Source organism: Eleutherodactylus coqui, unplaced genomic scaffold, assembly GCF_035609145.1.
Source record: "Eleutherodactylus coqui strain aEleCoq1 unplaced genomic scaffold, aEleCoq1.hap1 HAP1_SCAFFOLD_26, whole genome shotgun sequence".
Lineage (NCBI taxonomy): Eukaryota > Metazoa > Chordata > Amphibia > Anura > Eleutherodactylidae > Eleutherodactylus > Eleutherodactylus coqui.
The window spans coordinates 1,155,001-1,175,491 of record NW_027101742.1 but is presented as its reverse complement, the minus strand read 5'-3'; the positions used below and the strand labels follow the sequence as shown (position 1 = coordinate 1,175,491).

The 20,491-nt window shown below is 43.9% G+C and overlaps 1 protein-coding gene across 1 annotated transcript in view; it reads right to left on the bottom strand.

Moving 5' to 3' along the window:
• The window catches only part of LOC136590992 (epidermal growth factor receptor-like), a 213,838-nt gene that overhangs the window by 66,263 nt on the left and 127,084 nt on the right, over positions 1-20,491 (bottom strand). Inside the window, exons 2-9 of the mRNA XM_066588457.1 lie at positions 14,066-14,217; positions 12,920-13,109; positions 10,462-10,587; positions 7,830-7,898; positions 6,432-6,550; positions 6,195-6,336; positions 2,833-2,949; positions 1,103-1,235 (exon numbers count right to left, since the gene is read on the bottom strand). Of these exons, the coding sequence (XP_066444554.1) occupies positions 1,103-1,235; positions 2,833-2,949; positions 6,195-6,336; positions 6,432-6,550; positions 7,830-7,898; positions 10,462-10,587; positions 12,920-13,109; positions 14,066-14,217 (1,048 nt within the window). The remainder of the gene's footprint in view (positions 1-1,102; positions 1,236-2,832; positions 2,950-6,194; positions 6,337-6,431; positions 6,551-7,829; positions 7,899-10,461; positions 10,588-12,919; positions 13,110-14,065; positions 14,218-20,491) is intronic.

Here is a 20,491-nt window from a genome sequence, read left to right as displayed (position 1 = left end):
AGAGAATTTATGTTACTGGAGGAAACTAGCCATGTGACCCAGGAGAGACAGAGAGATCGGTTTATTAGTGGAGTGGGAGGAGTCAAGTGCAAACCGGGAAAGTGGAATGAGTCAGCAGAAGGAGAGTGCAGTAAGGCAGAGAGGAGCAGAGATGTAAGGAAAGGAGCAAGCAAGTGCTGGAAGAGTACAGGAGTCAGGAGACTTAATAAGACAGAGAACAGAGCGGGAGAGGATTATTTTTCAACCCTGCCAGGTGGAACCTGAGCCAGGGCAGACCCCGTGTAAGCTGGAAGGAAACCAGACACAGCAACTGTGAGTTTAACTTGGCCCTGCACAGTCAGGAGTCAGTGTGTCCACAAGATAGCCTGCACTGTTCTCCCCATGTCTCCATAAATAACCGCATAGTTCAGCAATTACATAGCCTGGCAGCCGCAGACCATTCTTTAGGGGAGGGTCAAGGAACTAATGTATGTCACTTGATGTGTTCAAGAAATTGCTGGAGATCTTACTGTTTGCAATAAGAAAAGTGTGAACATTGTTCAATCCTCAAGTCTAAGTAAACTGTGGGCCTTCGGTTTTACTGTTATATCTATGGACTTCTCTTCATTTCACAATAAAAAATCCGCTTATTCTAAGGCACTGGCATCACAAAGAATTTACACTAATTGCTTTAGCCAAAACCCCCTTTTGCAATCCCGCCTGCCGCATGAGCTATCCTTGTAGGTCGAGTAGCCACCACTGTGACCAGTCTAGAGTTGGCGCACCCACTCAAGAAACCCCCTGTGGAATCTTGCTCGCTGCATCACCACTTTACGGGGATCTATCATCTCAAATGTTTGGGGCACGGCTGTGCATTCTAAGAATTGGTGAGGGTCTCAAAGCTAGAACCCCCATTGATCTAAAAAAGATGGCAAATTGCTTGCATTCTGCCATCAATTATTAGATGGGAATAACCAGGAAAGTAATTTATTTCATGGTAAGTAGAGTTAGCATGAGGCGGGTCTTGAAAACATTTTTAGAATATAGCGATCAACATCAGAAGTGTCAGAATCAAACTTCAATAATTTGCTCCATTGATGCCACACGCTGGTATGTGACTTACCCTATGACAGTAAATGTCAGGATGTTTATATTTCCATTGACTTTTGTACAGTTTTCAAAAGAACCAATATTCGTTGCGTTTATTGAAAGAGCGTGCTGTAGAGGCCCTGATCCAATACCATCGCAATGTTTCTCTGAAAGACAACAAAATAACACACATTGCTTATAGTTTGTGGAACACCACTTTAGATGCTGCCTAAGGCACCCTACACGCGGACTGAACAATGCTTTTTTGCATGCGCATTGGTGTATTTGACTCTACTTTTTCCACCTGCTAGGCATGCTCATTAGCACATGGCAAACAAAGATGCACCAATTGAAAAAGGCTAATTATATTAGATGTGTTCTTTCCTGCAAAATTGTGCTGTGTTCTACGTATCTCCTAGCATATTGCGTGTGCTTTCATGCATCCTCATTGACTTCTATGGGGACTTTTGGTTCAGAAAGTAGAGCATGCTGCATTTTTTTATTGTATAACTGAAATGCGCAAGGAAAAACCCAACAAATTGGTCCGGCCTTAAGGAAAATGTCAGAAGTTTAACTGCAGCTGGATCTTGTAGCACGCCAAAAACGTTGACCCTCTAATACTGGAGATCCTTAAGGACCAAACCATTGGAAATGCTGGTTGAAGAGCTGTAACCCTTTTCTTATTGTATTGACTCTTATATCTTGGGACTAGACATATGGGCCAGTTAAGGGTATAAACACAAGCTAGTTACCAAACCAACGGTCAAATAAGAAGGACTGGAATGGTTGAGTCAAACTCTAGTCTTTCTGCAGTTTCAGATGCAGTTTTTGAAGCAGCCAAAGTGAGAAGTGGATCTACCGAGAAGAAATAAAAGTCCTTCTTTATGTTTTCCATTCTTTTTGCTGGCTTTGTATAAAAAAAACTCAATGAAAAACTGCAAGTCCGATTCCAACCTAAAGAATTTTCCAGGTCATAATTTTATATTTTGAGTAAATTTGGCGATAGCAGATTAACTCTTGAAATTATTGCACTAGTGTTACCTTATGGGCAAGCTTAAAAACCAGTAATAATGATAAGAATTTAAAAAAAAAAAATGATGTACATCTCTTCTTGGTTGCTAAGTGAAACCTAGTCAATAGAGTTGAGCAAACATACTCTGCCGAGCTTGATGCTCGTTCGAGTATTAGCGTACTCGATTGTGCTCGTTACTCGAACGAGCATCAAGCCGTGTTCGACCCCGCCCCAGCTTTTGGCTCCTCCCCGCTGTGACGTGTTTGTTTCAGCCCCTCCCTGCCGCGATGCAGCGCGCGTCATTGGCAAATTTTTTTGTCTGGTAGGCAGGAGAGAGAGAGAGAGACGAACCTAGGGGGGGGGGGGGAGAAAAAAAAGCTCGGCACCCGGCGTCCCACATACAAAAATGCTTGAGTCTCCCATTGTAGTCATTGGGGTTTGTTACTCAAGTAGAGCTCTCGAATTTTACGAAAAGCTCGACTTAAATAACGCGGACTCGAGCATTTGGGGGCTCGCTCATCTCTACGAGTCAAATTTATCATGTTTCATCTTATTGAATGCTGGATTCATGTCCATAAGTGTTTTCCATGCATGACATGATACCATCTGGGAAACCAAAGAATGAGGGACCTGATCTAAAACTTAATTGTAGTATAAATATTCCACTGGTTTGATAAGAAAGATAACCTGGGAGCGTTTTTTATATTTGTCTACAGTAACAACGTCATAGCGAAGAGTAAGAGGACACTTACCTTGTGTACATGGTCCATCACACTTCTTACAGATGCGAACGCCTTGTTCCTCCAACTCATAGGAACCTAGACTACAAGTCCGAACACAAGATCCCATGTCTGTCACAATGTAGTTATCTGTAACATGAAAATCCAAGGCACATTTATTAAATCTGTGAATATCAGGTTGACGAATAATGAACAAATCAATGCGCATACAATAATTAAATTAGCATTCAGGGTGCAGATCCTCTTCATGTCAGCGATGTCCACAGCCACAAGATCTTAGCACCCAGTTGGATAGTCAGGAAATGCTACAGCCTTGCCGGCTTAAGGTGCGTTTAGTCAAAACAATTATTCAATATATCATTAAAAGGAACAAAAGTGAATGAATTGTTCAGTTTAACCGCGAGCCAATGACTGACTGACGAATAAGAATCGGTCGCTTTTCGCTCGTCGTTCAGTTTCAGCCGGAATAAGAATCACTGTTGGCTTGTTCACTTCTCGTTGCGTTTAGATACTCCCCGCTCAATGTGTCACATAGGAACACTGAACGAGAACGGAACGATTCTCATCGATGATCTGCCTGTCTAAAGAGGCTGCACGAGAGCTAACGAGCTGGTGGTGATGTCACCAGCTCGTTATCTTGGGCAAATGAGTATTGTGCATTTCTCCTGTGTGTAAAAGGCCATCAGAGCGGGCGTATGTGCCACCAATTCCCACTGGGCTTCACAACAGTATTACACTTATCCTCTTCTATCCAAATGGCCTTCACAGGATATAAAGTAGCGTGCCTTTCCCTCTAAATACCAGGAAATACCATTTATTGCACTAGGGCTGGTATGAATGCTGGGCTCCACCAAGAATGACTGGGCTCCACCAATGAAGTCTTGGGTTTCCCAAGACTGACAGGGAGGGCTGTTTTCGGTAGGGTCAGAATAGGGATAGTTTGATCTTGTCCCCCTCATTCTCTCTTTATAGGATAATACACTATAGAACTGAGTATTTTAAGGTTCTAATAAAGGTTACGTTTTAATGGTGGACCATTTTGCAAGATGATTTACTTTTTGACTTCCATTTTTGGTTCAACTTGTGATTTTCATGTACTGACAGCAGAATCGCTGACACAGGAGGTTATCCTCACCCTGTGATTCAGTATATGTCACTGAAAAGGGGTTTCCAGGCATAATTGATAAAGTGTGTTTATGTGCAGGAAGTAGTACAAGTGCTTGGCAGAGAACTGCACTTGTTCAGCACTATGTAGAAAAACAATCTGAAGAGGCCATAGCTTCTTCCTTATCGGGATCAGCGGAGATCCTATTGGTTGAATCAGAATGTAATCAGGGCGCCTGTGAGAGAGCCATACTGCTGCTTCAACCCTTTCCAATCCAATTTGTATCCTGGTTTTCCTAGGGGGCTTACTCTTTTTCTGCCATTATACAACGGCGCTATCTGCTGGCTAAAGCCAGTACTGCATGAGGTGACACGTTGGATAGGCTCCGAGAGCAGAGAGGCTGGCAATATAGAGTAAGAGAACCCCAACGGGCGTCTTCCAACATAGGAGCTGTACAGCCTTAAATCATAATGTCTTCAGACGTCAGACAGTGGATTAGAAAGGGTTAAAAGATAAAGATTAGACAAGACTGGATAAAAACAGCATTTATTAAAGGGGTTATCCCATAAAAAATATTGTTGAGGCAAAAATGCCCATGGACGGATTATCGTTGCGGAATTCGCGGTCAGACACCCGCTGCAAATTCTGCAGCAATGTCAATCCATAGACACGCTGTGATAAACGATTCTCCCCTGCCCACACGCGGAAATCAACTGTGATTTTCTGCTCGCGGGGGAGAATCGCAGCATGTTTTATTCTGTGCGGAAAATCACACGGACTGCTTTCATTGCAGTCAATAGAAGCCGTCTGTCCCGCAATACTTCCGCAGTGGGCACTGCGGAAGTACCGCTAGAATCTATATCACAGCCCAGTGCCGGCCCTGTGCATGCACGCCGGGCGAGACACTCGCGGCGGATCCGGAGAGGTGAGTGAAGGGTCTCTTTTGGGTGCCGGGTCTGATTCAGCTGTGATATTTCGCAGTCAAAATCTGACCCAGCCGTGGGCATGAGGCCTTAGAGTTAAATCTAGCCCATAATTATAAACATATTTTGGATTTAGTCTTATTAAAAAAAATAATTACATATCCAGATATTCCAGAAATAATGTTAGAATAGCGCCACCTGCTGTCTTCGTTCTGTGTCCACATCAGTATATGATCCAAGGTGGTCACAAATGCTTGGTCTTGCTTTGCTCTGAGTATGTGAAGTTATGGCTGATGTGGTGCGTTGGCTACGTTTGAAGCTCCAGCGTCTTCTCTGCTTGTCAGAGGAAATGCTGACTAAGAGATAAGAGAGGGAGGCGGCGCTACTGCAATTGACAAGCAGAGAAGATGCTCACAAGCAGTCGCTCACCCTCCACACACTTAGTGGAGCACAGAGAGAAGTAAGACTGAGCTCATATGACAGTCACACAGTTATTGAGGTGAACACAGAATAGAAACAGCAGGTGGCGCTATTCTAACATTAGTCCTGGAATACCTGGGGATAGAAACAGTTTTTAATAAATGTGAACACAACACATGTTTATAATTCTGGACTGGATTTAACAATCAATAATATAAAACTTTTTAGGGGACAATCTCTTTCAACTCAATATTGATATGTTGAGGGCTGTCAACTAATAATTCCTGTAAAACTCTGTAGGGGAAGTTGGTCATCAACCCTCTATGAGAATATGCCTATGACGGGCCAACAGTAAATGATTGATTGACATCCACTATTACAGCATGCTAAGCCCATATCACTGTTCTCACTATGAGGCTAAAATCTGGAAACAAAAGAAATTGTTCAAACGTGCTTATTTTTCCATGTAATTTTGATGGTTACAATGAAAAACTTATTTATTTTTTTTTTTTTTACCAGTGTTTTTGGTGGCATTTTTTCCAATGCATTCAATTTGTAACACTTTTTTCCTCATGCATTTTTTTAAAAGATCTTATAAAGAAGCCAAAGAAAAAAAAAATGACAGAAAAAGTGCCGTATGAACAGCATGCTGCATTTTGCAAAAAAAAAAAACACAACTCACCTAAAAGCACACCAAAAAGACCAGAAAAAAAGGCCACAAACAAAAAGTGTGTGTTATACTTCATTACAGAGTTTCATGTAACAATCTGGACGCAGAGTTTTTTGGGCAAAGAAAAAAGAAAGGAAAAAAAGCCATGAAAAATCCATCCTTTTTCCAGAAAACACTAAGTGTTGGACAATTTTGGGTCAGCTAGCTAACCTATCGGTTTACATGGATATCCCAGACTGTGAGTATTTGTACTTACGTGGACACTTTTTCACACACGAGGCACCGAAAGCGTATTTCCCCAAAGGGTTACGTTCCACTGCAAATGTCTGTGGATTGTACATATATCGCGAAGGGCAGCTTTCCTTGCATGTGTCACCATCACGAAACCCGCGGCACGCCTGGAGGAAAAGAGTTGTAGATGGGTTTTATGAAATTGGTAGGATTTATAGATGCACATACAATTCTAGGTAGTATATATAGTGCTTTGTATTACCAGGCAATCTGTTTCTTTAGGCCCCACACAACCAGCTGCACACTGACTGTGGCAGCAATCACTGGGCATCGGCCCCCTGCACCGTTCAGTACATTGTTGGGCACAATTCAGTTTTGTAACTAAAAGTAAAAAAAAAAAAAAAAGAAGTAATTATTTAATTATTTTACTCACAGGAAGAGCTCACATATATAGTGACAGAACGATACATACATGCATCCACTCTGACACACTCTCAAAGAATAATAGAAATGTCAACTTTTGGGCATATGTACATAAATCACACCTGTTTGAAGTTCTTTTTCATGGGGTGTTGAGAGGTATGCATCATAGTTTACCTAAAGGGGTTTTCCAGGGAGAAGAGTATTGACCTATCCTCGGGATATGTCATCAGTAGTTGATTGGTTGGGCCCTGTCGCTCGGGACCCTGACCGATCAGTTGAGCGGGAGCATGCTGTTAGTGCCGCAAATACACAGAGGTTGGTGCAGAAGCAGCGGAAGTCTCCGCACCAACCTCTGTGTAGTGACTGGCGCTTGTAGCTGGAGGCACGGCTCTTATTGAAATCAATGTGAGCCGTGCCTACAGTTACAAGTGCCGGCCACTATACAGAGGTCATCGCTGAGACTTCCACTGCTTCGGCTCCGACCTCTGTGTATTTGCGCCACTGACAGCATGTGCCACTCAGCTAATCAGTTGGGGTCCTGAGCGACGGACCCCAGCCAATTAATTATTGATCGTCTATCCTGAAGATAGGTCAACATTATTCTCTCTGGAAAACCCCTTTAAAATCACACAATGCTTCATGTATTAATGGGACATGTTACATAGTAGTTTTCTAAATGTTAGTCTGTGCTACTGTATATGACTTTGTTACTGGTACTTGTGCATGGAAATATCCTCCACATAGTGCAGAATATGTTCATTGTTCAGGGGGTGAACAAAAAAAATGGAAATACCATACGAAATGCATGTATTAAAATCGGTCTCTACATGTTTAGTTGAAATATGATTTATAATCCCATGAAACTAAAGTGGACGTAATAAGACACAGATGCTGTCGGCTAGAAGTGAACATCTGCCCGTGCAACAAGGTTCCATTGGTCAGGGGTTTGAGCCACTCAGTTACGTTACCAGCTGGCTCCCAAAATCTTTCAGAGCAGGGCAAGAGGTAAAGTAAAGACAAATTTGCTGAGAAAGTTCTCAGCCAAGCAGGGGTCAAAAGGGCAGCTGAATGCTAATGGTTAAAATCCTATGCATTTTGTACGGTGTTTCCATATTTTTGTCCACCCCCTTCATCATTCTAAAAATGATTGCTTCAATACACAGAAGAGGAGAACCTGGGTAACATATACAGTGCCCCATGATTTCACATATAGTAGCTAGTGGGACATTATACTCACAGATTTGACAGTTCTCTGGACCAGGGCCCCAGCATGTTCCATTACAAGCTTCCGCATCACATGCAGGACCTGCAATGTAAAAAAAGACAAGTTCAAGGTATATTTGTATGTGTTTGTCATGGTTTTACAAGTCTGATGCTATTAGGTGAGCCAAGATCCCGCCTCAGCACACATCATTTGGGAACAGGTATAGTATCTGTATATGTATTTAATCATTCATCTACAGCTGAAGTGCCTTTGGTGTTACCAACAAATTAAAGGAAGTTGGAGGACGCGACTTAGAGGACATTTGTACGAACCTCTCAAATATGCATTGTATATTCACGGTGGAGTCACTCAGCTTCACAAATGACATCTGTTATATCCGATTTAAGAATTGCTATAAGCTCTTCCATGGACTTGGGGATGTTTTATGTGAAATATGTACTTTCATTAATATTCTGGGCCATCGTTATCTAATGCTGTGTATACTCTTCTTGACCATACAACAGCTTAGAACTAGCTCTTCTACCTCAAAACCATCGCGTCTCACACTACTACCTTCCATGTCTTGTATGCTCATAAATGACACTTCTGTCCCCTTGCGCAGGCTCGTACTGTCAGGTGATTATATGCACATTGGCGTTCCACTTAATGCCTCGACCCCTGATACTTTAGGGTCTCTGCCATCCCTCTTCATATAGTAACATAGTATGTAAGGCCAAAAAAATACATATGTCCATCCAGTTCAGCCTATTACCCTCTCAATGTTGATCCAGAGGAATACAAAAAAACCTCCAGTGAGATAGAAGCCAATTTATCCCATTTAAGGGAAAAAAATTCCTTCCTGACTCCAATCTGGCAATCGGATTAATCCCCAAATCACCAACCCTTCTGAAGTCATAAGTGATTATAACATATAATATTGTATTGCTCAAGAAAGACATCCAAGCCCTTCTTGTCTGGGAGTTATGGTGGTGCCACACACTGAGATGGAGATATCAGGATGAGGTTGGTTAGTAGAGAGCATAAACACCAGGAGGTCAGTTTTTGGGAGGTTTAGTTTTAGGAAGAGAGAGGACATAGTCTTAGAGACAGCGGACAGTCGGCAGCATTCTGGAGGAACAGTGCTGTGATGTCACGGGAGGAGGTGTATAACTGAGTGTCGTCAGCAGAGAGATGGTACTGAAAGCCAAATCTCCTGATGGTTTGTCCAATAGGGGCTGTGTAGATGGAGAAGAGGAGGGGCCAAGGACCGAGCCCTGGGCAACCCCAACATCAAGGGGTTGAGGAGAGGAGGTAGAGCCAGCAAAGGATAAGCTAAATAAATGGTTAGATAGGTAGGAGAAAAACCAGGAGAGAGCAGTGTCCTTTAGACCGATAGAGCGAAGCATACTGAGGAGGAGATCATGGTCAACAGTATCAAATGCTGTGGAGAGATCAAGGAGGATCAGTAGGGAGTAGTCGTCCCTCAATTTAGCTGTCAGAAGGTCATTTGACACTTTTGTTTCTGTTGAGTGTAGAGGGTGGAAGCCGATATGTGGGAGGTCAAGAAGAGAGTTTTCTGAGTGATAGCATATAAGGCGAGAGTAAACTAGGTGTTCTAATAGTTTGGAAATGAAGGGGAGATTTTAAATGGGTTGGTAGTTGAAGCTTGGGCCGAGTAAGGGGCGGTTTCTTTAGCAGTGGGGATATGATAGCATGTTTGCATGAGGAGGGGAAGATGTCAGAGGTCAGGGAGAGATTGAATATAGTGGTGAGGTGGGTGATGACAGCCGCAGAGAGGGACCTGAGGAGATGTGAGGGGAGAGGGTCGCTAGCGCAGGTGGTGGGGCGAGCAGTGGAGAGCAGTCTGGAGACTTCTTCCTCTGTTGTTTGTCCGAGTACAGAGAGTGAGCAAGATCTAGATGCAGTACTAATTGGGATTGGGAGAATAGTTCTTGCCGGGTGTCCTTGATTTTCTTTTTGCAGTAAGTAGCTGGCTCTTCAGCACTGAGATCTTCAGCACCACCGGATGACGCGTATTTGAGATGTGAGCCAGGGTAGCTGCAGTCTGCGTCTGACAGCTTGAGTGATGGGGTGGGTGACGCGTCATCCAGGGCCTGTTTGAGAACGATGCTGTAATGTGCGGCAGCCAGGTTGGGGCAGAAGAGGAGAGGGATAGGGACAGAAAGGACTGCAGGGTCTTAGCAAAGACATACCTATGGTACATGGCGAGGTGTATATATCATATTTGCAGATTACTTTGTACATAGCTATTCGTTTTAGTTCATGTAGATATGTATTTATTCGGACACCTCTGCCAGTGTTCTTCTGAGGTTTTCCATTATGCGCTATGACACTATTTTTATTCTGTGTGCGTTTTATTTGTAGACCTCCTTGATAAAGGATATCTGCGAATATCAAGATTGGATTTTCTGTGGCCTGACAGTTGTAGTCGCGGCAACCTATGACTCACACTGCGACTCCATTGAGTTCAATAGTAGTGCCAGGCTGCACGGGTACACAGTGAACTTTGGTCACATGACATCTGTCACGGCTATAGTTGCTGTGCGGCCTAGCCCAGTGATTAGCTAGGACTATTCATTTTAAGACAATTTACTTAAAGTGATTAAATAAGAGATTGCATCAGTTATTAAAAAAAAATACCTACAGTTTGAGCGGGTACTCTTGTCCACATAAATAGAATGACCTGTATTAATAATGTCCTCCCACTGGATGGAATCTAGGTTGCAGAGCATTGGATTATTTTTTATGGTAACTCCCCCATGAAGAATTTCTGTGAAAATAAGAAGTTTAAAAGGAATACTTCAGTCACAACGTTGCATCTAGGCCCTCTGCGGGGCTGGATCTTAAGACACGGCTTTGAGATTTAAATTTGGCACACCTAGATTTAAGGGGGTCTTTTCATTTGGTGCTCCCCATGAAGTAAGTTCTCTCTATTTTATACTGATACTCTGATCCTTCTGTTTGAAGCTTGGAGTGTTGGAATTTATCATTTTCTTTATGGTCTTTTACCTTGGAGTGGCACACTGCCCCCTGCTGGTGTGATGGTCTGGGGGCCATCGCATGTGATAGTCTGTCACTCCTAGTAGTGGTACGAGGGACAATGACAGCTTAGCGATATGTTCAGGACATCCTGCAGCCACATGTGTTCCTCTCATGACGGCTTCCACTGCCATTTTCCAGTAGCATTATGCTCGGCCGCACACACAAGGGGGCCACAGGAAAGCCCTCACAACACTTTCACATTTCCGTGGCTGCCCATTTGTCAGATTTATCGCTAATAGAACATTCATAGAACCATGTGGGACGCCAACTTCGACAGCCTATGAGTTTGCGCAATCTAGAGGCTCAGAAAATATGAACCGGTATACCGCAGAATACCATATGGCAACTGTACTCCTCCATGCCTGCCCATATTAAATCTTGTATCCAAGCTAGAGGTGACACAACAGGGTACTAGAGCCTCCATGACCGCCCGTATCACATCTTGTATCTCAGCTAGAGGCGGTACAACAGGGTACTAGAGCCTCCATGACCGCCCGTATCACATCTTGTATCTCAGCTAGAAGCGGTACAACAGGATACTAGAGCCTCCATGCCTGCCTGTATAACATCTAGTATCCAAGCTAGAGGGGGTACAACAGAGTACTAGAGCCTCCATGACCGCCCGTATCACATCTTGTATCCACGCTAGGGGGGTACAACAGGACACTAGCGCCTCCATGCCTGCCCGTATCACATATTGTATCCACGCTAGAGGTGGCACAACAGGATACTAGAGCCTCCATGCCCACCGTATCACATCTTGTATCCAAGCTAGAGGTGGTACAACAGGATACTAGAGCCTCCATGCCAGCCTGTATAACATCTTGTATGCAAGCAAGAGGTGGTACAATAGAGTACTAGAGTCTCCATTCTTGCTTGTATCACATCTTGTATCCACACTGGAGCCGGTACAACATGGTACTAGAGCCTCTATGCCCACCTGTACCACATCTTGTATCCAAGCTAGAGGCAATACAGCATGGTAAAAGAGCTTCTAAGCCCACCAGTATAACACCTAGTATCCAATCTAGAGGCAGTACAACAGGGAACTAGAGTCTCCATGCCCGCTGTATCACATCTTGTATCCAAGCTAGAACCAGTACAACAGGGTACTAGAGCCTCCATGCCTTCCCCAAATCACATCTTGTATCCAAGCTAGAGGCAGTACAACAGGGTAGATAGATAGATAATGAGATAGATATATAGAAATGAGATAGATAGATAGATAGATAGATAGATAGATAGATAGATAGATAGATAGATAGATAGATAGATAGGAGATAGATAGGTAGATAGATAGATAAGTAGATAGATAGATATGAGATTGAGAGATATGAGATAGATGATAAATAAATATATATAAGATAGCTAGATAGATAGATATGAGATAGATAGATGATAGATAAATAAATACATATGAGACAGGATAGATAGATAGATAGATAGATAGATAGATAGATAGTAACATAGTATGTAAGGCCAAATGAAGACATTGTCCATCTAGTCCAGCCTGTCTATCCTACTGTGTTGATCCAGAGGAAGGCAAAAAACCCCAAGGCCAGAAGCCAATTAGCCCTTTTGGGGGAAAAATTCCTTCCCGACTCCCTAGTGGCAATCAGACTGTTCCCTGGATCAACCCCTAATAGTTCCTACCTGCCTGTATACCCGGATTGACACTTAATCTAATATTTATATCCTGTAATATCCTTCTTCAGAAAGACATCAAGTCCCCTTTTAAACTCCTCTATGGATTTTGCCATCACCACTTCCTCAGGCAGAGAGTTCCACAGTCTAACTGCTCTTACAGTAAAGAACCCCTTTCTGCTCAGATAGATATGAGATAGATGATAAATTAATATATATGAGATAGATGATAAATAAATACATATGAGACAGATAGATAGATGATAGATAGACAGACATTAGATAGATACATAGATATGAGATAGATAGATGATAGATAAATAAACAGATACGAGACAGATAGATAAATAGCAAATAAAGTGAATATGTTATAAAGTGCTTTCCTATTAAATAATACAGTAACAGTCATTACATACCTTGTAAGTTTCTCATTGATAGCTCCTCCAAACCCATGTTTGGATTCGCATCCATGAAATTTGAAAATACGGAAAGTGCAGAAGAATTCTTGAACAAAGTATTACCGCGGATAACTCTCAGGTTGTCCAGTGGAATGTTTTTGACAGTGTTAATAGCAACAAGAACATATCCTCCCACTTCTTGTATATCCTGCAGGGACAGAAGAGAGTCTTTTTTAGGGACAGCGCTCTGACCGTGTACACGGAAGAGTACATAGATGCACGTGGCACTCAGGCAAACGAAGAGTCCTTCTCTTAGTAATACGAGAAACTTTTACTATTCCATATGGAGCACAAGCGTCAAAGGAAGGGGTCCAAGGATGTAGTATGCAACGCGTTTCGGAGCTGTGTAATACTCCTTTATCAAGCAAATCTTAAATACTCTCTTTTACTGTGGATTTCTGCTCCATAGTCCGCATGTATATATGTGGATTTTAGTGCAGAATGTTCTGCATCTTTAGGTGCGTCTTGCAGAAATATTCTGCATGAGTGAAAGATCCCTAATAGAGATGAGCGAGCATACTCGCTAAGGACAATTGCTCGAGCGAGCATTGTCCTTAGCGAGTACCTGCCCGCTCGGAAGAAAAGGTTCGGCTGCCGGCGCAGGTGACAGGTGAGTTGCGGCGGTGAGCAGGGGGTGCGGGGGGGGGGGAGAGAGGGAGCGAGAGATCTCCCCTCCATTCCTCCCCGCTCTCCCCCGCAGCTCCCCGCCCGCCGCCGACAGCCGAATCTTTTCTTGCAAGCGGGCAGGTACTCACTAAGGGCAATACTCTATCGAGTAATTGCCCTTAGCGAGTATGCGCGCTCATCTCTAATCCCTAAATAAGTTAATTGATGAAATAGGCTTTGCTGTGTATATAAAATGAGGAATGTAAAATGTGTGGACAGTGAGTGATGTCAGTCCTTGTGCAGCGCTGCGGATTATGTTGGTGCTATATAAGCAATAGGAAATACAGTAAATAGAATGGCATCTGCTGCTGTCACATCTTTAAACCAAATAATGCAATCCCCTTAGCGCTATAGCCCACTGACATTCTCAGCGGAAAATAAAGGAAAAATAGCTGAAAGCATGGAATTGGATAGAATAAAAGAGTTTCAGTCATTTACCTTTAAGAAAGTCAAATCCGAATTCCTTTTCATATGGGCGATTTCGAGATTTCCGAGAACAATCTGACATCCATTGTACATTCTCTTGATAAAGTTGTAGTGATCATCCACTGTTCCGATTTGCGTCAATCTGTTTTCAGTTCCCAAACAAACTGTAAGAGAATACAGGAAATTAACCAAAGAAACATAAACTGGCTCAGACAAAAAAAGTAAAGCATCATTAATAGAGATGAGCGAACCTACTCGTTTCGAGTAATTACTCAATCGAGCACCGCGATTTTCGAGTACTTTCGTACTCGGGTGAAAAGATTCAGGGGGCGCCGGGGGGAGGCGTGGCGGAGCGGGGGGTAGCAGCGAGGAACACGGAGGAGCCCTCTCTCTCTCCCTCTCCCCCCCCCCCACTCCCCGCTGCAACCCCCCATGCACCCACGGCGCCCCCCGAATCTTTTCGCCCGAGTACGGAAGTACTCGAAAATCGCGACGCTCGGGCGAAAAAGGGGCGTGGCCGAGTAGGTTCGCTCATCTCTAATCATTAACTACTCCAGACTACTGTTGTTATAGAGGAAGTTCCAAATTATAGATGTAGATTACTTGTATAGAGAGAGGTCTGGACTACAAAGCCAGATGATGCAGCCAGACTGCTATTCTATGGGGTGGTCTAGACTACAGCCAGACTGCTTATATAGGGGGCGGTCCAGACTACAGCCAGACTGCTATTATAAGGGTGGGGGTGGGGGGGCAGACGACAGCAAGACTGCTATTATATGGGGTGGTGTAGACTGCTAAAATAGGGTGTTTTCCAGACTACAGCAAGACTGCTATTATACGGGGTGGTCGAGCCTACAGCCAGACTGCTAATATAGGGGGTGCTCCAGACTACAGCCAGACTGCTATTATAAGGGTGGGGGTGGGGGGGCAGACGACAGCAAGACTGCTATTATATGGGGTGGTGTAGACTGCTAAAATAGGGTGTTTTCCAGACTACAGCAAGACTGCTATTATATGGGGTACACCAAACTACAGCAAGACTGCTATTATACGGGGTGGTCGAGCCTACAGCCAGACTGCTAATATAGGGGGTGCTCCAGACTACAGCAAGACTGCTATTGTGGAGGGTGGTCTAGCCTAAAAACAGACTGCTATTGTAGGGGCTAGACCAGACTACAGCCAGGCTGTTGTAAAAGGAGGTGGTTAAGACTACAGTCGGACTTCTATAATAGGCATAATGCTAGTATAGGACGTGGTCCAGACTACAGCCAGACTGATTATAGAAGTTGATGAAAACTACACCCAGACTGCCATTATAGAGGTGGTCCAGACTACAATAAGTCTACTGATATGGTGAGGGCCAGGTTACACATTGAGACTGCTATCATAGGGCAACAGTTGAGGCAGTCCAGATATTTGTTTGGAGTTTCTACTTACCAATAACTGTCTATTTTCAAAAAATTGGCTCAACTCTTAAAAATCATTTTAAAGTGAAGATGCATTTTATATATCTATATCACGAGAAATGGTCTTGGGTTCTAAAACCATCACACCAAGGCCTCATGCACGTGGCACGCACGGAATCCACCCATGCCCGCTGCCGGTAACCATGCTTTCCTGTCATTTCTTCTTTTCTTTTATACTGTGGACACACCGCCGGCAGTACAGATTTCTCTGCGCCGTCACCTAGGTGTTGACGCGAATCCCGCCAAACTTCTGTAATGTTCATTGGGACGGACAGCTTCCATTGACTTCAATAGAAGCTGTCCCTGCGTATCCCGCTCTAAAATAGAGCATGCTGCGATTTTATTTTCAGCATGTGTGCGTGGAGAGAGGAATCTCCAGACACATCTATGGGCAAATTAAGCAGTGGATCGCCTGCGCCAGTTGTGGGATTCGCATTTCAATTTGCCCCGTGTGCATGAGGCCTAAGGCCTTATTCGCACAAACATTTTATCACGCCAATTGTGCGACCCTCTGAAGCATTAGATTCCAATGCATTCCTTTAGAAAAATGTGTCCAGAAAAAATAGCTCATACAGTGCCGATTTCGGCGGCCGCTTTTATATGCGTCCAGAAAAGATAGGACTAGTCCTATCTATTGCCCATGATTAGCCAATGGAAGCCGCCGGCAGGCAGAGGGGGAGGGAGTTTAGCACAACTAGGTCTCCTAAGCTCCCATCCTGCCTCCTCCCATTGCCGGCAGCCGGCAAGGGGGAGGGAGTTTAGCACACTAGCTCTGCTAAGCTCCCGCCCCTCTCTTTGCCCGCAGCCGGCAAGGGGAGGGGGTATAGCAAAGCTGAACTCTCTTCCCCCCGGTTGATGGTATTCCGGGCTGAGGTGTATATACACCACAGCTCAGCCGTCTGAATGAGCAAAAAAATGGGAGATGCAGCCGCAACTTGGTCGCGGCTGCCTCTCATTTATGCAATTTTTGACTGTGATCCGGGTGGCTGAGAAACGCAGCACCCGTGTGAATAAAGCCTGAAAGCGCATTCACACGAGTGGGAAACTTGGACCAATATCTTGCTTGTAAAATTGCGATTTTGGATGCGAGAACAATGTGTTTTTGCTTAAAAAAAAGCATCACTTTGCATTTATGTACTTGCAATTAATACATATGTTTTTCACACACGTAAAAAGATCACAAGTGCATCCAATAGTTTTTAATGGAAACAATTGCATCTCACTTGCATGAAAATAACATCCCATAGGAAATAATGGGCGATTCCTTACGAGGAATTGCTCAAATATAGGACATGCAGCGATTTTTCAATCTCGCCACATTGCTGCAAGAGAAAAAAACGCTCATGTTTAAATATGCACATTGAAATCAATGTGTTATTAACAGGTACGAGTTATGCCTATATTACAATCGGGTGGAACTCGCGCGTGAAGCTTGCCTGTTTGAATACATCCCATCCTACCCTAGGTCCAGTCAAATAGGGAACACATAGCACATAGACTGGAAGTATTCAGAAACCCCTTCCCTTTCTCTACTTAGAACCATTCTGACTTAACGAGAATGAACTTTGATCCCTTGAGTGTTGAACAGAATGTGATGGTAATTGGATGACAGACATGACAAAGGTCATTACATTATTAATGTAGGAGGGCTTCTAGTCTACAGTTTTCCTCCACGAAGGCTGTAACCCAAGATTGTTGTGTAACTTTTACTGAGCACTTGTTGATAATTGTCTATGTAAATGGTTGTACAGATAATATATATATTTACACGTATTGCAGATAAAGTGTATGTACCTACCAAAGGGAATGGCGGGAAATTGCACTTTATTTTGCTACAGCTTACATAAAATTCCTATTTCCAAAGTTGGTGTAATGTGCAGCTCGCACAATAATGAGCTGTCAGGACGTGTGATGTGGAGGGGGTCCAGGAGTAAACCCAGCAAGACCCTCTCCATGTACTGTACAAGGATATTAAAGGGCAGACAGTGGGAGTTTACAAAACATTCTCTCCTGGCCTAAAACTAGAAGTTTGAAGTCTGTGTCCTTCAGCAGAAATGCGTGTATCACACAGCTGCTGGGGAACACAGGAAGTTTACAGATGGTCCCGTGTATACACACGCCGCTCTTCAGCTGGCATCACTGAGAAGCACAGCTGGAAATAACCTGTTTGTTTTCCACCCGTTAATTGCCTAAAAGGAGGATATCTATCTATCTCATATCTATCTATCTCTATTTTATATCTATCTAATATCTATTTATCTATCTCATATCGATCAATTTATCAATCTATCATCTATCTATCTCATATCTATCTATCTATCTCCTATCTATCCATCTCCTATCTATCATCTATCTATCTCCTATCTATCTATCTATCTATCTATCTATCTATCTATCTATCTATCTATCTATCTATCTATCTATCTATCTATCTATCTATCTATCTACCTATCTATCTCATATCGATCTCATATCAATCTATTTCATATTTATCTATTTCATATCTATCTATCTATCTATCTATCTATCTATCTATCTATCTATCTATGGCCGCCTGCAGACGAGCGGAAATCCCGCCGCGGGATTTCCCGTGGGATTTCCGCCGCTGAAAGTCTGCATAGGAGTGCATTACAATACGCACTCCTATGCAGACGGCCGCGGTTTGGCCGCGCGAAATCTCGCGCGGCAAACAAACCGCGGCATGTTCTAATTTTCTGCGGGGCACGCACTCACCTGGCCGCCAGCTCCGGTCTGCGCATGCGCCGGCTGCGCGGCAGCCGGCACATCAAAGAGCCGGGGCCGCCAGGCGCGGGTGAGTACGCGCTCGTCCCTGCAGGCTCTGGGGTCGGATCGCGCGGCGAGATTTCTCGCTGCCGGATCCGACCCGCTCGTCTGCAGGCGGCCTATCTCATATCGATCTATTTCATATCTATCTCATATCTATCTATTTCATATCTATGTATCTCATATCTATCTATCCATATATCTATCTACCTACCTATCTATCTTATATCTATCTATCTATCTCATATCTATCTATCTATCTATCTATCCATCCATCCATCTCCTATCTATCTCCTATCTATCTATCTCTCTATCTCCTATCTATCTATCTATCTCATATCTATATATCTATCATCCATCTCCTATCTATCTCATATCTACCTATCTCTCTATCTCCTATCTATCTATCTATCTCATATCTATCTATCTATCATCCATCTCCTATCTATCTATCTATCTATCTATCTATCTATCTATCTATCTATCTATCTATCTATCTCTCTATCTCCTATCTATCTATCTCATATCTATCTATCTATCATCCATCTCCTATCTATCTATCTATCTATCTATCTATCTATCTATCTATCTATCTATCTATCTATCTATCTCCTATCTATCTCATATCTATCTATCTTAGGGTGCGTTCACACTAGCGCATAAACGGCGCGTTTTTGCGCCCAATCGTATATACGTGACCATCTGAGGCGTTGGTTTTGAATGTATTCCTTCACACGGGCGATTTTACGGCGCGTAAAAACGGCAACCCGAAAAAAAACGGAACATACGCGGCCGAAATACGCGCCAACGCATATTCGATGGCCGAAAAGATAGTTTGCAAAGTAGGAACAAACGATAATACGCTTTCTAGCTCTGGTCATGATCGCCGAATAACGTTCTTTCCGGCGATTATACGCTGCGCAAGTGCGAACGTAAATACGCCTACGCTCGTGTGAACGCACCCTAATATCTATCTATCTAATATCTATCTATCTATCTATTAATCTCATTGAATAATGACAGAGGAAAAGGTCTATCAAATACATCATATAGTTTTTAGTCTTACCCTAAAATTAATTACTAGTGATATGGTTTTGACCGTTGTGTCAGCTTTCAGTACTGCTATGACATCCCTGACTCCTCTGGTGTACCTGGACCTGCCAACAGCTGAGGAGCTAGAAACCAGGAACATGAGTGCCAAATGTTGCTCCTGAGCCACTGATTGGGGAATACTGGGGCAAATTTACTAATTCTGTCTAATAGACAGTTTAAAATTAGACCATATAATCTTTAAAATGTACCAAGTACCCTCAAGTCTCATATCTATCTATCTCTCTATTCCGCATGGCAACTTTATCATTAATACCCATATAGTAATGCTTTTGACCCCTTTCAGGCAAACTGTAGCAATTGTTGCATCCATCCACAGATACCAGAGAACCCAGGGGTACTGGTGCATCTTGTCTCCACCGGAAGAATCTGTGGAAACATGGATTGGCCGGATTGACATTAAGATGGCTGATGCACCCATATAGCGGTCCCCGCTGTCAGTTTCCCCACCGCTCTCCCATGTGCGGTCCATTTTCCCGCCAGCCTCCCATGTGGCCTCCCAGATCCGCTGTCAGTGTTTGTCCTGCCACACTGCCATGTCGGCTGGTGCCTTGGCTGTTACCACTGTCACTGGTTTCCCCGGCGGTTGTTCCCATTTCAACTCCCGGGTCCGGTGTTAGTCTTCCTGTTGGCCTAGCATCCGTGGTCCCGTACCCGCTGACACTGTACTCGCGGCCGCACTCCTATCTCAGCTCCTGACTATGCTCTGCCTCTATCCTTTGTCCTGGCAGCTGCATTTGCGGGCCACTTGCTACTCTCTGCCGGAGGATGGAGCTGCCAATCACCAGAAGCATGAGCGGCGGCAGCAGGCGTATGTGGGTGGGGGCTGGAATAGTTAGCAGCAACGGGTGGTGGAGGCGAAATGGGCAGCCCTAGGTATTCCTTGCTGCCGCTGTGGGGTGCTCCAGGAGCCGGCACTACGAGGGGGCGCCCGATGGTCAGAAAAGTAAACCACATGGAAGGTTCAGATCCTGTGTGGCCTCCACCAGCACATTAGCCAATCCAGAGCTTTGGTGGGCATGAACGAGGCCTTACCTGTCACTCTGCAGGTCTCCACCCATATTTCTGGTTGAGACAA